The sequence below is a fragment of the Vespa crabro genome, chromosome 2, assembly GCF_910589235.1.
Source record: "Vespa crabro chromosome 2, iyVesCrab1.2, whole genome shotgun sequence".
In the NCBI taxonomy this organism is placed as follows: domain Eukaryota; kingdom Metazoa; phylum Arthropoda; class Insecta; order Hymenoptera; family Vespidae; genus Vespa; species Vespa crabro.
This window is the reverse complement of record NC_060956.1, coordinates 21666973-21684591: the sequence shown is the minus strand read 5'-3', so window position 1 is coordinate 21684591 and position 17619 is coordinate 21666973. Positions and strand designations below refer to the sequence as shown.

The 17619-nt window shown below is 32.9% G+C and overlaps 1 protein-coding gene across 2 annotated transcripts; it reads left to right on the top strand.

The window, feature by feature from the left end:
* Positions 1-109: 109 nt before the first annotated feature.
* LOC124433162 (N-acetylglucosamine-6-sulfatase-like) lies at positions 110-2693 on the top strand. Of its 2 annotated transcripts, XM_046982852.1 has the most exons (10): positions 110-135; positions 471-526; positions 602-661; positions 754-960; positions 1040-1201; positions 1299-1472; positions 1559-1760; positions 1858-2150; positions 2231-2347; positions 2423-2693. In XM_046982852.1, the coding sequence occupies exons 2-10, from the start codon at positions 524-526 to the stop codon at positions 2588-2590; spliced, it is 1386 nt and encodes a 461-aa protein (XP_046838808.1). In that variant the 5' UTR covers positions 110-135; positions 471-523; the 3' UTR covers positions 2591-2693. The 2 variants fall into 2 exon arrangements, with proteins under 2 accessions (XP_046838808.1, XP_046838807.1); XM_046982851.1 differs by lacking the exon at positions 110-135 and having other exon boundaries at positions 385-526.
* The last annotated feature ends 14926 nt before the right edge of the window (positions 2694-17619 follow it).

The following is a 17619-nucleotide window of genomic DNA, read 5'->3' as shown; positions in this document are numbered from 1 at the left end:
ATACTTGGATCATTTATAATGAATTATTTAAAAAATAAAATTAAACAATCAATCGAAAACTATTGTAACATTTTGTAAAAAATTTTTTTTTTGTACTCTTTTAAAGATTTACAAAAAATTTGTTTTACTCATGCAGTAATACTACATCTGTATTTATGAAAATATAAATTCTTTTATTTCTACCTCATAATGTTTTATCACATCAATTGTTTCTTTTTTTTTTTTTTCCTTGTTTAGTTTCTGCTATGTAATTCTGAAGATTAATTTGTAATTGTAACTTGAGCAGAAAAAATTTAATTTCTATTGTTTATAATTTTTTGTTTACAAGAACAAACATATATATATATATATATATATATATATATATATATATATATATTATAATTTGTGTATTGTCTAACAATCTAACACAATGGCTCTACAAACATATATAATATTATTATATTATTTACATTCATTTTTATGTAAAGGACAAAATATTGTGTTAATTATTGCTGATGATTTAGATCTAGTTCTAGATGGGATGGTAAGGATATAATTTGAAATAGATATCAATGATATTATTTTATCTTTTATTAATTATATCTAATCAATTTTATAGACACCAATGAAGAATACGTTAGATCTTATAGGAGGTAAAGGTGCAACATTTTTAAATCAAGTACGTTTCATAGATTGAAATTATTTATAATATTGTATTTTTGATTTAAAGTAATATTTATGACATATTGTTATAATTATTCTATTATATAGTTCGTGGCATCACCAATTTGTTGTCCTAATAGAGCTTCCATTCTAACCGGTAGATATCAACATAATCATTTAACAGTAAATAATTCTATTTCTGGTGGTTGTAACAGTATTGGATGGCAAGAAAAACAGGAACCTAATACGTTTGCTGCATATTTAAAAAATGAAATGAATTACGTTACATTTTATGCTGGCAAATATTTGAATCAGGTGTAATATATTATTTATTATCATATTAGAATTAAGTTTCCTTTTAAATACAGTCTATTATATAATTTGAATGTATTAGTATGGAAGCAAAAGTGTTGGCGGGGTCAATCATATTCCACCAGGTTGGGATTGGTGGGCGGCTCTTGTTGGAAATTCAAAATATTACAATTATATTTTGTCTATTAATGGTACAAAAAAACAATATGGAAATAAACCTGAGGATTATCTCACAGATGTAATAGTAAGCCAAATATTGAGAATTGCATATACATATTTATATAAGTTTATATTAAAAAAAACATTTTTCTCCTTATCAAAACAATATTATTTCATTATAGGCCGATTTAGTTAAGGAATTTTTTAATCAATATAACTCCAATGATAATCCTTTTCTAATGGTACTGTCACCTCCTGCACCTCATGCACCTTTTACACCAGCTGTAAGGCATATTGATAAGTACAAAGATATAAAGGCCAAGAGAACCCCAAATTTTAATACTTTGACTCAAACAGTATATATTTTTCTATTATTTCAATAATAAATCTATTGGAAGAGAATTCATTTCAGGCTATTATATTAATTATTATTTATAAATAGGATAAACATTGGTTGGTCAGGAGAGGACCGTCGCCTCTTCCACAAAAAATATTACCAAAATTAGATGAAATTTATAGGCGAAGATGGGAAAGTCTTTTGGCTGTCGATGAACTTGTTAAAAGTGTACATGATATATTAGAACAGAAAAATCTTTTGAAAGATACATATATTATTTTTACATCGGACAATGGATATCATATTGGTAATAAATATTTAACGTGGAATGATTAGTGCAACAAAAAACTTATTTCTCTTGCTTTTTTTTCTTTTTCTTTCTTTTTTTTTCTCTCCATTAATAGGACAATTCAGTATGCCAATGGATAAACGTCAACCATATGAAACTGACATAAGAATTCCATTACTGATCAGTGGTCCTGGAATATCCCATTCAACTGTAACTAAACCAATTAGTAGCGTAGATTTATTTGCTACGATATTACAGATAGCTGGCTTAGAACATCCCTCTGATGGAATATCTTTTTTAAGAAAAACATTATCAAACGACCGAACAGTTTTAATAGAATATAGGGGAGAAAAGTCAAAACACGAATCAAATATCGGATGTCCTAGTGATAATGATTTAAATCTCGCTGTAAGTAAAATATACAAAAAGAAAAAAATTTATACTTTTATGAAAATTTAAATATAACACATATATAATTTTACTTTAAGCTTTGCAATAAAGAATTGTCTTGTAAATGCGAGGATGCCGCAAATAATACTTATAGTTGTATTAGACGTATTTCTCCGTTATACGATAATATTTTTTGTATATTCGAAGATAACGAGGTAATTCGGCAATGAATAATTTTATATGCTTAATTGTACCGTTTGAATTGAAATTATATATTTTATTTTTCATAGGCATACATCGAGGCTTATGATCTAACACAGGACAATTATCAAATGAATAATATCGGCTATAGTATGAAACGTGAACATAGATATAAATTTAGGAAACGTCTTAAAAAAATGGTTTCTTGTAAGGATAATGAATGTATTTTTACAAACTTGGGAAATACGTATTATTAATTATTTTATAGAGAAAAAAAAAAGAGTTAACTATTATTAATTATATAATATTAAAATTATATAATTATATATATATATATATAGATGAAGATATATATTTTTTCTGTACATAGAAAATGTTTTAAAATACGCCTAGATAATGTTCATAATAAAAATGTCTATAATATAAAGTTATTCTTCATTATTCTAATATAAAAGAAAAAAAAAAAAAAAAATGCTTGGATATTGAAAGTTTGAAGTGCCGATAGCCGTCTTACTTCGCATTATTGCGTTTATTGCGGAAATCGTGTATGGCGGATAGGTCGTGAATCTGGATATAAGAATAACTCGCAGCTTCCTCTCTCGGAGCTGCCTCCCTATCGAGCTGTTTTCTTAGCAAATATTTTTATTAAACCCCGCGGTCTCGAATATCTGAATAGCAATCGCGCTATTTGGTAGGGAAAAAGAGAGAGAGAGAGAGGGAGAGAGAAAGAGAAAGAGAAAGATAGTAAAAGAGAGGAGAACGATCCAGATAAAACGTACAAACTTTAACTTCTCCATTGCGAGATATTTTTTCAACTAAAACGTTTTGAATTCTATACGGATTTGCGCCGAACGAATAGGCGACAAGGATTGAGATACATATGTATATCGATAGATACATATAATAATATAGATGGATCGATCGATATATATATATATACATATATATCATATGTATATAATATATTCAAAATGTATTTATTAAAGAGATAGAAACAGGATGGATACTATTTATATTACGTTTAAAATAAAATAACGTTGAAGTATAATATATATTCGAATCGAAATCGGAACAAAAGGAGAATTCCGTTCAAGTTTCTGTAAAAGGCACGAAGCGTAAGGATCAATTGATCATCGGTCGAGGATTAACAACGATCCTTCGTTCGAATTGTAAGGTCGTTACATCGCTACTGAAACGTATAAGTCGGCTTGCCAGAGAAGTCCTTTCTTTTTCTTTTTCTTTTTTCCTATCTCTCTCTCTCTCTCTCTCTCTCTCTCTCTCTCTCTCTCTCTCTCTCTCTCACTCCCTCTTTCTTTCTTTTTCTCTTTCTCTTCATTGATCATTCGAGCGAGTGATCGCCTTTTTGTATACCAGGATCAATGGCTTTCGTTGGCTTCCAAACTGTGGATTCTCGCTTTTCTGTGCAACGCTCTCTCCCTCTTCACCCTCTCAAACCTCCCTCCTTTCATCTCCCTTTCCCTCTCCTCCTCCTCCTCCTCCTCCTCCCCCCCGCCCCCGGTGATCTGCATCCTTGCGAATGCTTACCGACTTATACCACAAAATAAATCACAAAAAGAAACGACGAATCTTTGGAATCACGTCGAGAGAGAGAGAGAGAGAGAGAGAGAGAGAGAGAGGGAAAGAGAAATGCATTGAAAATTCGAAAACGAATTTTTCTTGCTCGTTCCATCGAAAACAGGACCATAACTATAGGTCTGTGTTAAATTTTACTCGGCCTTCTTCAATTTCTGCCGAATGAAAATTTAAAATCATTTCCTTTTTTTTTTTTTTGTTTCTTTTCACTTCCTGTTATCGATCTCTTTCTTTCCCTCTCGTTATTTCAAAGTTACAATAATATTTTTTCCTTTTTTTCTTTCTTCTTTTTTTCTTTTTTTTTCTTTTTTTTTTTTTTTTTTTTTTTTTTTTGAAAGGATCGTCTCCTCCTCAAAATCTTTTCTAATTAATGAGATTCTTTGTTAAAATACGATAATTAATCATCGTCGATCTATATTCGTGTAAACGAGCAGCTGTGATACATAATAAATTATATTCACCCCCTTCTCTCTCTCTCTCTCTCTCTCTCTCTTTCTTTTTCTCTCTGAGAGACAATGTTTCTCTCACTCTAAGCTCGACAACGCGGAAAATGCGAATTTACAGAGAGGACTAACGAATCGGAAAATAACAAGATAGAAAAGAGAAAAAAGTTCCTTTGACGAAGTTTACGCTTATCTCGTGGTACGTATAACAAGATTCGATAACTCGACGAGCGTGCATGTAAATGATCGAACGAACGAGGAAATAAGAATAAATGTATACAATTGTACAATTGAAATTAATTATTAATTATTTAATCAAGATGGAAACAATGATGTTTTATTAAAAAAAAAAAAAAAAAAAAAAAAAAAAAAAAAAAAAAAAAAAGAAAAAAAAGAGAGAAAAAAAAGGACGAACTTTATTCGTTTGCGAACTTTATTTATTTTTTAATTTCATTGACTTTTAAAATGCGTCGAAATTAAAATCGAACGAGTTATAAAAATTACAAATATTCGACAAAAAATAATTATCCTCGAACTCCTTCCAATCTCTCCTTCTCCAATCTCCTTTCATTTTATCTAAATGAATAATAATATTAATAATAATAATAATAATAATAATAATCTACGAATTCTTTAAAATGAATAATCATTATGGTTATTTAAAGATGATCGGTAATATCGAGAAAGAACTTGGCAATGTCGAATCTTAAATTAAAAATTAATCAATAATTATTTCAAAATAATATATCGATAAATCATTGGAAGTTTGACGTTTTATCGTCATCCCCCTACCCTCCCTCTCATGAAAATTAATATCGAAGGTAAGTTTGGTGAATCGTGAAGAAATTAAGAAAAATCTCTCTCTCTCCCTCTCTCTCTCTCCCTCTCTCTTTATATATATATATATATATATATATATATATATATACGTTTTATAAGTTTTGATATTATTTGTCAACAGATTATCATGTATTATCAATCTGGAAACGATGGTGAATGAATTTGTTGCGGGTGAGATAGCTTGGAAGAATGATTTTTGAATAATTGCGAGGTGGATCAACGTTACACGGTAAGAGGTTCGCATTACCGAGACCGGCTTACACGAACAACAGTAGTCAAATTAAACAGGAGGCTATTAACTGGGTCAACATTTCAGGTTTGGGGGTAAGTACTTAGTACGAACGACTTTGCGCTCGAGCGCACCTAAATACATTCGTGTTAGAGAGAGAGAGAGAGAGAGAGAGAGAGAGAGAGAGAGAGAGAGACCGATCTTTTGTCGAAGGATATATTGTGAACGTGTGCGTACATATGTGTACCTCCGTTTAAACGTATAAGTGTTAGATCGTTGTGCGTCGGGATACGAGTTCGTTCTGTACGAGAACGAGAGCAAAGCGGTCGTGTCCGTCGACCTTAAATAAATATCTAATGTGCGCGACCGACCGGGCCCTTATTGCTCCCGCCAATATTGTTTTAGGCACGGCCCTTGGCGAATTGAGTTTTGTAACATGAGAAACGATTCGTACGTGTAACCGGCAAGAACTGCCGATAGTCAATACCCAAGTAGTAGTTTTCGTTTTATTGAACGAGCATCGTTATTTTGAGAAAATTTTGACAATAGGAAGAAAGAAAGGAAATAAATAAATAAATAAATAAAAAGAAGAATCAATTTCTTCTTATAAAAGTATCACTAAAAACGAATAATTTCATAGGAAATAACGATTTCTTCATTGAAAATCTCTACGAATATCGTCGACCCCGTATAATGGAAAAGGGATGGATAATGAGAGTGAGAGGGGGTGGGAACGGATGGGAATTTCGATAAAAATTAATATATTTTTTATCGAAATCTCGTGAATCGTATTGGAAAATAGGTACTATAATAGATAGTTCGTAAAATTGTCAGGATCCAACTTGAAGTGGTTGTTGATGGCAATAACGTTGCGTTCAAAGGCCGCTTGCAGCAACCTAGCAAGCAAGCAAGCAAGCAAGCAAGGTGATAGCGGAAAATACATTCCACTTCAATCTCTGTCTACGGCTCGTTTCTCTCTCCCGGACGTGCGGTGTAAGGTTTGCCTCGGCTCATATTTGTCGCGGAAATAATTAATTAACAGCCTCCATCCACCCCCTTCTTCCTTTTCTCCCAGCATCGTTCTCTTTCTCCGTTTTATCCTCTCTTTCTATTTCCCTCTCTCTCTCTCTCTCTCTCTCTCTCTCTCTCTCTTTCATTCTGATGTACTACGCTGTCCCCCTCTCCAGCGTACCACCACCTCCTCTTCCACCCCTTAACCATTTCTCGCTTCTCTCCTTCTCCTCCTCTTCCTTCTTTTCCTTCCTTCTTCCATCCCTTCTCTTCCATTCCCCTCCCCCCTCCCACCCCTCACCCTTTCTCTTTCTATCTCATAACTGCGCTTGCCCCTCTACTACTCTAATGCTCGACGAACGCCTTTTGCCTTCTACAACCCTTATTACCGTGTCGCAGCACGGTTAACGCGAGAGCAGCAAGTTAATGAAAAGCTCGTGCAAATATAGAATTTCTCGTAAAAACTACAAATTACTGCAGTGGCGGCCGTATAGCCACTCTCTCTCTCTCTCGCGCGCGCGCGCGCGCAACGTATTCACTCGCGCTTTTTCTTTTCCCTAAAAATTGCTCGGCGAGGCGGTTTGAAATTAAAAAAAAAAAAAAAAACAAAAAAAAAAAGAAAAAAAGAGGGGAAAAAAAAAAGAAAAAAATTAAAAAGAAAAAAGAAGAAAAAAAAATAGAAGGAAAAACGGCGAAAAAAGAGGAAGGAAAAAAAGGAAGCCAAAGGCGACATTTTTACGTTCTCTGCTTTTCAACGGGCGCGATTCTCTTCTCGCCGATTTTCCTGAAAGATAATTCACAAGTGAAATAAAAACCTACCGCTTTTGATTTGAGAATCGTTCGGTACGGATACTTCTCCTCTTTTTTTTTTTTTCTAATTTATTTTTCGTTTGTTTCGCGTTTTCTTTTTTCTTTTTTTTTTTTTCATTTCTTCTTTTTTCTTTTCTACGAACGTGACAAAATATTATTTATAATAACAATATTAAATCGAGAAAGTCGATATCGAAGGATATTAAATTTTGTATTTCGTATAAAATATGTGAATGTCACTAAAAAAAAAAAAAAAAAAAAAGAAAAAAAAAAAAAGAAAAGAAAACAACAATTTTATTACCAAACTGAATGAGCAATTTATATGGATAGTAAATTGAAATTAGAAAATTCGTTTATATTCGGATCGGATACGCAAATGATATTCGTCATCGTCGTTATCGTGGCAGCAGTATTGCCTCGACATCGTTTCCCGTATTATATTATTACACCCGTGGTGGTGTTTTGTCAGCTTAAAACCAGAGGCCATTAGCAGGTATTATTTTAGCCGTGATCCGCTGTTAGCGAGAACAATGGCGCCGGTACGCCGATGTCCCACGATATTAAATGAAGCGAAGTGATACATTTCGAGGGGATAGACGAGCAAATAGGGATGATACCCTGGGAGGAAAAGGGAGAATGTGAATCGGAGCAAAAGCAGAATAGAGTTGGAAAGAAAAAGAAAGAAAGAAAGAAAGAAAGAGAAAGAGAGATACAATGATAGATATAGTGAGGAGGAAAGAGGAGGGGTTAGAAAGGGGAGGTGACGTAGGAAGACCAGGACAACGAAGAGGTAATGTGCAAGGGAAAGGGGCCAGTGCGTATTACGTTACGCCCCTGGCCTGTGTAAATACCACAGCGCTGTAATCTAGAGTTAATGGGGTGCTCTTCTGATGCGATGGAGAAAGAGAATTAGACAGACAGACAGACAGAGAGAGACAGAGAGAGACAGAGAGAAAGAGAGAATCTATCGAGTACTTGGATGAAAGACAAGAACTGCTTATTGCGAATCGAACTTAATGACATCATGCTATACATCGTGAAGAAAAACGTGTGTTTTATAATATGACCAAAAATGATATTTATCCGTCATATAATGTTTAAAGTATCTGTAACAATCTGTTAACGTAATAAATCATAAATATAATGTAAAGTTTCTATCCAAAAATTGAATTCGACATTTCCATATACCATTTCCATATCATTGTTGTTTTTTCGGATATTATATAGGATCATGATATCCATACACACAATATATCTATATTATATGTACACCATATGTAGTTACTATCCAGATACCATTTTGTTATTTACATGTTGATTTCCATTCGTATGTCTCATTAGCTGTATTAACATATAGTAATATTTTATAGGATTTTATTTAATATAGTTTTATACGATGAAAACTTTGATTAATTGAAATAAGTTTGACTTTTGCAAATCGTTAGATATCTATCGTATATATCCATTTTACAAATTATCGAGCGTTATTATCTTCAATGGCAAAGGAATAAAAGTTGGAAAGTCGGTATTTATCTTCTCTCTGCGATAACATCAAACGCATGATAATAATTGGATAGAAATCATCGAGGTAGAATATTGGCGTTGTTGATATATATATATATATATATATATATATATATATATTATATAGGTATATGAAATATATATATATATATAAACGGAAGCAATGAGCACGGATAATAATCAGACGAAGCATCTTGAATCGTGCGGTATCAATGTATGTCGCTCTCTGGATTCTGCCTCTGACAGCGCAATTATCTCGCCTCGTTTGTGGTTGCGGTATCAACCCCCTACTGTTAACGCCATATCTCAAATTAACGCTCCTATCGCATATACCGTACCATAATGCTCGTGCGTTGTCAGATGATACTTATCGCACCCTTCCCAAGTCAATTCCTCTCCCTCTCTCAACTACTCAGCCCCCTACCACTGACCCTTTTAATGATACGTCCCATGATTTTCGCTAATCTTTTCATTCACGTTCATTTTTTTATCGCTGACTTTTTTGTCATATCTATGTATATCTATATATATGGAAATGAAATCGGTATGATCAGATCATATCGTTTTGAGATAAAGAAATTCATTTAAATATTTGTATTTATTAAATCAATCTCTCTCTCTCTCTCTCTCTCTCTAAAAAGATTTATAGAATATTAATTAAAATTAGATATATTATTAAGTATATATAAATTCGTTATATCAATATAGTAAATTGATAAACAAAATGGATTATGTACGTATAACTATATTGATTAAAATTCATTTGAATTATAGTTCGAAAATACAATAATCTTAGTTTCAAGAATTATTCGATTTTATAACAGATCAAATGATAAATATCGCGTATATATATATATATATATATATATATAAATGTGCGCGCGCGCGTGTGTGTGTGTATGTGTATGTTATATTTAACGTTATCGTCCAACTATTCCGCGTCATGTATTCGATTGAAGGCCATATACCTGTCAAGCTATAATATAATCATGAAAATCAAAGAGAACGTAATCGTCAAAGCGAGAAGTTTTGCTTCAGTAGATAGACATTTACGTGTAATGTCGAAAGAGAAGATTCGAGGGTGTTACTAGGCAGGAAGCCATGTTTGGTTCCTTCTTTGATTATAGAAATGTCAGAGAGGGTATTCCCTTCGAAAAGTATTGGGAATCCTTGTTTGAATCGTTGAATAAAATGACCCTGCAATAAACATTGATCGAACGTTTATGTCAATTTTTTTTTATTTTTTTTTATTTTTTTTTGTTTTTTCTTTATTCTTCCCTTACATGGATATTAATGACGTCATTAATACATTACAAATAATGCGAATGGTATTATGAAAAATTTTAATTGATCGTCAATAAGCATATATTAAATTTGTTAATATTACATCAGCAATCATATTACTTATTATTTATCAAAGATTGATTTAATCATTGTTATTTTGTCCATACAATTATTGAAATGATTTCAATGATACTTTTTTTACGTTCACTCGAATAGATATTTCGTAGGGTTTCGTTAATCAATCAGAGATTGCATGTATAAGCAGATGAAACGAAAAGATCACAATGGATCGTCGATAATTAATAATCCATTTCTTTAGGATAAGCTAAGCGATTGTTCTATTTAAAATTAAGTAAATTGTTCGTTCTAAAGGTATCATTATTTTCCAAAAAAATATTTCGAAAGTGTTATTTAAATTCCTTTTTCTTTTTTTTCTTTTTTTATTGTTTCTTACTCACCAACAAAGTAGATATAATTATTTCACACAAAAACTGTCGAATCAAACACCGTGTTAGATAGAAAAACGGTTGGAACTTGAAGAGAGAACGAGAGAAAGAGAGAAAAAGAGAGGGAGAGAGAAAGAGAGAGAGAGAGGGAGAGAGAGAGAGAGAATGATAGAGATAGAGGAGGAGGAGGAGGTTGCCCGGAGAAACGTTTTAAGACCTTAAATTCACGATTTATATCGTGCAACACAAGCGGCAAGGCTCGAGCGATGACAGCTTCCGAATCGGTGGCAACCCTTCGTTTCGTGGATGCGATTGGTCGTCTCTAGGGGTGGTGGGTGTGGCCCCTGGTATCCATCATCCCCTTTCGCTCAGCAACACTTCCTGGAATCCCCTCTACTTTTCCGTCTCTCCGGAATGTGCAGCTTTACCCTCTCGAAGGAGTCCTCTCGAACCTCTGCCTGCCTGCCTGCCTGCCTGCCTGCCTGTCTGCTTGCTTGCTTGCTTGTCTGCTTGCTTACTTGTTTTCAAAGAGAGGGGGTATCACTGTACTACTTTGTACTGGAACGAAGACGTAGAAATGGACTGACGAAGAAAGAAAGGGGAGTATCCGTTTATACGATATGGATAATCGTCCAATACCACCGGTACTTCTCATTGCCTAACCTTTCTTTTTTGTTCTATTCTTTATTGTAATACTTTTAATAATAAATATTTATTTCTTTTTATCCTTTTTACATCCAATATACGTACATGTTCGTTTCTTGTTCCTTTTTTTTTCTTCTTCTCATTCTCTCCCTCTCTCTCTCTCTCTCTCTCCCTCCCTTTTTTTTTCTTTCAATTCTTTTTTCTCCTTCCTGCCTTTTTTTCTGTTCCTTTTTTCTGTTCCCTTTTTTTTGTTTTTCTTTTTTTGTTTTTTTTTTTTTTATTTTTCTTTAGCTCGCGAATTCGACGAACGGAAAATTTTTCTTAATTGTACTTTTTGAATTGACGAATGAAAGTTGAATTTGAAATAATAGAATTACAAAGGTATAGCAGAAGTAATAGGGCTAATAGTAAATAATATAGAATTATAGTTAGGGATATAACGTTAACAGATAAAAAAAAAAAATATATATATATATATATATATATATATATATATATATATATATAAAAGACGTAATAGAATGGAAAATTATAGATAATTTTATAATTACGGTGTAGGATTAAGGGAAATAATATGGAATTAGATGTGATTAGAGTTTTAATAGAAAATTGTAAAATGTAGAACTATGGAATTATATATCGAGTGTAGAAATAATGAAGAAATAAAGGATTATAATTGAAATAATAAAATTTAATTGCGGGATAATATGGAATTACATGGGTAATTATAATTTTCATAAAAAATTATGAAATAAAAGAATGTTACAATATCGTATATATTAGGACGATCGAAACGAATAGAATATTTGTTTAAAAATTATAAAAAATTTTCTTTCATCATTGCCGCCGATTTTTTTTTCCTTTAGTGTAAGTTACAATCTTTGAAAGAGTATGTGACCTGTTTTTTTTTTTTTTTTTTTTTTTTTTTTTTTTATTAATATCGTGAGTTATTATTTGTATGAATAATACGACAGACGTATGTACCTATTCATATGCTTTAGGACAGTAATAAAGGGCATAAAAGGAGATTAACGTTGGGTCGAATGATCTTGCTTTCTCAGTGAACGAAAGCTCTCACAAACGTTTGGAAAAATAAGATGTAGTAACCCTTTTGTGATAAGAAATCTCTCTGTTAACATTCTTCTCCGATAATTATCTGCTAAAATATTACTAAGAAAACTATTAAAAACATAAGGGATGGGGAATGGGGGAGGGGGAGCGGGCGATAAAAAGAATAAAAGGGGAATCGTTATTTAACAAATGAAAAAATTGTATTGAAAAAAAAAAAAAGAAAATTAAAACAAGAAATACAATAACAAGGGGAAATAAAAATGCATTAAAAATGCCTTAAATCGTAACGAAAAGAAAGAGAAAAGAGATTCAAAGGGAAAAACGAATCGGAGATAAAGAATTTAAGTGGATTTTTTTTTGTTACTTACTTTAACTCCAATGATAATTTTTGTTACTTACTTTAACTCCAATGATAATTTTTGTTACTTACTTTAACTCCAATGTATATTTTGTTCGCTAGTAAAGAGCGAGAGAGAGAGAGAGAGAGAGAGAGAGAGAGAGAGAGAGAGAGAGAGAGAAAGAGAGAGAGACTTGAGAGAAAAAAGATGGCCGACTTTCCGCGAAAGATTTTTCTTTTCTCTCGTCGGACGCAAGCTTTGCTTTAAACGCCCTCAGGTTTTTACTTCTTCTTCTTCTTCTTCAAAGAGAACTACCGGATGGATGGATTCTCATCGCGAAAACACCCGTCGGGATTTCACGCGTCGAGTCGCATTACCGGATCCTACGTCGAGATGGAAGGATTATAACGCGTTGAGGTAGGTCCTGTTCTGACGAGAAGAGAAAATGAAGAGAGAACAGAGAAATATATACTATTTCTTTTTAACATCGTATATAAATATAAATATATATATATATATATATATAAATATAAATATATATATATATATATATATATATATATATATATATTTATTAATTTTAATTAAACGAAACATGTACGTGTTTATAACAATATTTTATGTCTCATTTTAAAAAGAACTTTCTTAAATAAAAATTCAATGTTTCGAATTAGATTTATAGTCGCGAAGACAATGAAGTTTAATAAACCTTTTTTAAAGGCAAGTAATTTATATATCATTATATATGTAACTTAATATATTACTACACTAATGAATCAGTATGCAACTTAGTATATATATATATATATATATATATATGTAATTATACTAAATTAGCATGCAATTTCATACATTACTACTACAAATTGTTATATAATTTTTATTATACAACCAAATTATATTATTACCAAAAGTAAGTATATAACTTTAATATATATATGTATATAATTATATTGTTTTTCAAATATAACTTGGATACTTTTAATATTGTATAATACAATAGATTACTAATATAAAATAATTGATATATTACAACTTTCTTTCGTTGTGTAATTTTTTATACAAAAAAGAAAAAAAAAGAAAAAAAAAAGGAACACCAACATCCCCTTCCTTCACACACATACACGCATACACGCACACGTACACGTACACAAAAGAATTAATTCATAGCAAGAGAGTTAATGATCGTATAATATATATAGTTTTTCTCTATAAACGATTTGGAATCTAAAAGTCTAGGAGTCACGTGCATCAGTTATGAGAAGACAAGGGACTCCCTATCTCTCCTCTCCGTCCTACTACACCTCCCCACCCCTCTCTCTCTCTCTCTCTCTCTCTCTCTCTCTGTCTCTGCATTTGCTTGTAATTCGAGAGGAGAGCAGGACGACGAGGCAGCGTCGTCGTGCTGTTGCCCTAAATGGTTCTACGGTGCTCGAAGCAGAAAGCGTATTGGCGAGGGTGGCATCGGTGGCGCTATCATGGCGCTCGAGGCTCGTGCAGCTGACGGCTCAATTATCGCAGCGAGGGTCTCACACAGTCACGCCTGCGACGGAGCCACCCCCGCCCTCTTTCTCTCTCTCTTTCCCTCTCTTTCTCTCTCTCTCTTTCACACATACACATAGACACACACACACACACACACACACACACACACACACACACACAAACATAAACATACGCATATACATATATACAGATAGATAGACGGACAGATATACACACAGAGACACTTCTTGTCTCTATCTTTGTCTCTTGCTCCTCTATCTCTCTTTCTTTCTCTTTCTCACCCTCTCTCTCTCCCTCTCTGTCTCTCACTCTCTTCATTCTCCCTCTTACCGTATTCCCGTACTTTGTCCCAGGATCCTTGAAACGGCCCAGCCCCAAGCTCATTGTCCTCCAGCTATTAACTGCCTCCTCTCTTGTCCTCCAATAAAGGACTCATTGCCTTCGAATGCTTTGACTCCTGTCACGCGATCGGGTGCCGCTGACTGCTCCATTCGATGTTTCTCCGAGGCCAGCTAATCCTATTCGATGATTTAAGGGCTCCACAGCTAATTCTCTCTCTCTCTCTCTCTCTCTCTCTCTCTCTCTCTTTCTTTCTCTGTATTTCTATTTCTCTCTATCTCTATGCGTATACGTCATGTTTGTGATAATAAATAAATGGTGAGAGAAAGGATGTTCTTAAAGACGAAGATGATCGTTGTGATTACGTATATACGTACGTAAGTATTTGTTTTTTCCTTTTCTTTTCTTTTCTTTTTTTCTTTTTGATTTTTTGTTTCTTTCTTTTTTTTTATAAATGTATACCTCGTGTCGTTTTCTTATTGTAATAATAAAAAAAGCGTTAAATATTGAATTGCAAAAATGTTACTGAGTGTTATTGTAATGTATCCGTCAGATTTAGCAACATACATAGATAATTTCGAAGAGATAGGATATACTAAGGACAAAGTTATATTATTGCGATTGTAGGATTGAATTGAAAGCATTGACGTTGAATTGTAATTAGCTTAATTGAATATACGATATAAATTGTTCTTAAAAATGCTTTCTAATCATTTTCGAAATGATGCGAATAAATGAACTTAATTTAGCCCGAGGTCAACTTAAATAGCGACGCTCATCATTTTCATCAAATATCTATGTATATTTAATGGATTGATATGTATTTAAAAAGAAAAAATAGGTATATGTTATCATTTTATTATTAAAATATAAAGAAATTGAATTTTTAATGAGAAGGGTGTGACTAAGAATATAGTGCTCTCAATCTTAATATTTTTTAATGTCATTTCCATTAAGGCGGAATATATGAGCTTAATTTTATGGGAGTTTACCTTGTAAGACATTTTAAGGTAATACGATCTTACTTCACTTAACGATCTCTTAAAAAGACACTCCTTAGAGTATCAAAATGATTTTTCGAAGGGAAAAAAAAAGGATAGAAAGTAAAAATTCCAAGTTTTTAAATTAACGCGACGTATTTCTTCAGAAAAGAAAAAAAAGAAATAAATAAAATAAAAAACGTTGTGTAAAAAAAAAAGAATAAATCAGCACACAAAATATGATATTTCATTGTATAGGGTATATGAATTTTGTTGCATCACAAAGTGTCTCGTTTCTACGCGTGTAAAAGGATAAAAATGTAAATTACATTTAATGAAGAAAAAAGCAAAAGAAAAAAGAAAAAGAACAGACATTAAAATGACGTCAATAAAAAAGGTAAAGGTAACTTGGACTTCAGAAGATAAGATTTTTTTCTTTTATGTTTTTCCTTCCTCTCTTCGCCCTCTTTTTTCCTCTTTCTTCCTTTTTCTTCTTTTTTTTTTCTTTTTGTTTCAATTTCCATTTTCTTTATTTTTTTTTCTTTTTTTTTTTGCTCAAGCTTCTTCGATGCATTAATGAAAATGAAATCCCTTGAGATAAAGACTCCAACATCCTTTCCCCCATTGGCCACCCCCTACAAAGGCCGGGAATCAGTCAGCCCTAAGAGCGAATCTCACCCTCCGGCGTGTTACCTGTTCTCTACTTCGTTTGATTATATGAAAACTTTCGTAACATCGTCGGCTCACCCTCGTGCGCGATCGTTATTTACTTTCGCGTTAATCAACTATCTCTCAGCTGACTAAGTAATAGTAAATACATTGTCTAATACGTTTTCATTCATTTTCAACCGGCGAATTGAACTACCAAGAGATAAAGATTATCAATGGGGTTTAAGCCGTTTATACGTACCGACGAATATTACCATCTCAATTCAACGAATGTGTGCGAAGTAATTGGATGGATAAGTAAAGGGAGAGGAGGAGGTAGGAGTGTCCGTTGGAAAGAAAAAAAATTGAACAAAAAATTCATTTTAATACCAAATTCGAAATTCATATTTTAAAAGGGAAGAAAGAAATAGGAGAGAGAGAGAGAGAGAGAGAGAGAGAAATAGAAAGAGAATATAAAAGTGACAGAGAGAGAGAGAGAGAGAGAGAGAGAGAGAAAGAATGAGAGAGGGAGAGAAAATACGAGAACACGTAAAAGGAAAACGTTCGTTAGCCGAGAGTTAATGGTGAAAAATGTAAAAAACAAAAAAAAGAAGAAGAAGAAAGAAAAAAGAACGAAAGGAAGAAAGAAAGGAAGGAAGGAAGGAAGAAAGAATAAAAAAAAAATATAGAAAGGATGAAGGGAAAAAGGGCATGGGAGAGGAGTGGGGGTGGGTTGGAAGGGAGGAAAGGAAAGGAGGCATTCTTCTTTCATTCTTTTGGCGAGAACAGAGAGAGAAAGAGAAAGAGAGAGAGAGAGAGAGAGAGAGAGAGAGGGAGGGAGAGAGTCCCTCTGTAGCAGTTACGTTTGCTTTTTCTCATGGGTGACTTCATGTTACGCAGAGTAGGTATCTCGTTATATACGTGCAAGAAGAGGAGGATTCTCGAGGATGCTCGTACAAAGCGACGACGAGCTTCATAGTCGTTTTCCACGTCTTCGCTTAGTCGTCGTAGTGGTAGTAATAGTAATAATAGTAGTAGTAGTAGTAGTAGTAGTAATAGTAAAGAGGATCGTTTTCGCGAGAGTATATTTCATGGCCTTTTACTACTATACAACCTTTATTTCCTCCCTATCTCTCAGTTCTATCTGATTTATTACAAGGTGTAGCGGCGAGAGGAAATATATAATCACCCCTCGCGTTTGTGTCTTTGATAAGACAAGCGAGGTGTATAACAATGTTCATTTTTTTTCCAATAAATAACTAGATATAATAAATATGAAGGTATGTCTCTATTTCTTTTTCTCTTCTGATTCTCTCTTTCTATCTCTATCTATCTATCTATCTATCTATCTATCTATCTATCTATCTACCTTGTTTCGTCTTGAGGAAAAGAGTATATTTTGTCCGTAGAAAGGAATATTATTATATGAAAAAAGATAAATCGTTCTTAAAAGGAAGAAGAAATCTTGGAAGCATGAAATCGAAATAGTACGAGTACTACTAGGTTGCTTATATCGAATAAGAGAGAAAGAGAGAGAGAGAGAGAGAGAGAGAGAGAGAGAGAGAGAGGGAGGGAGAGA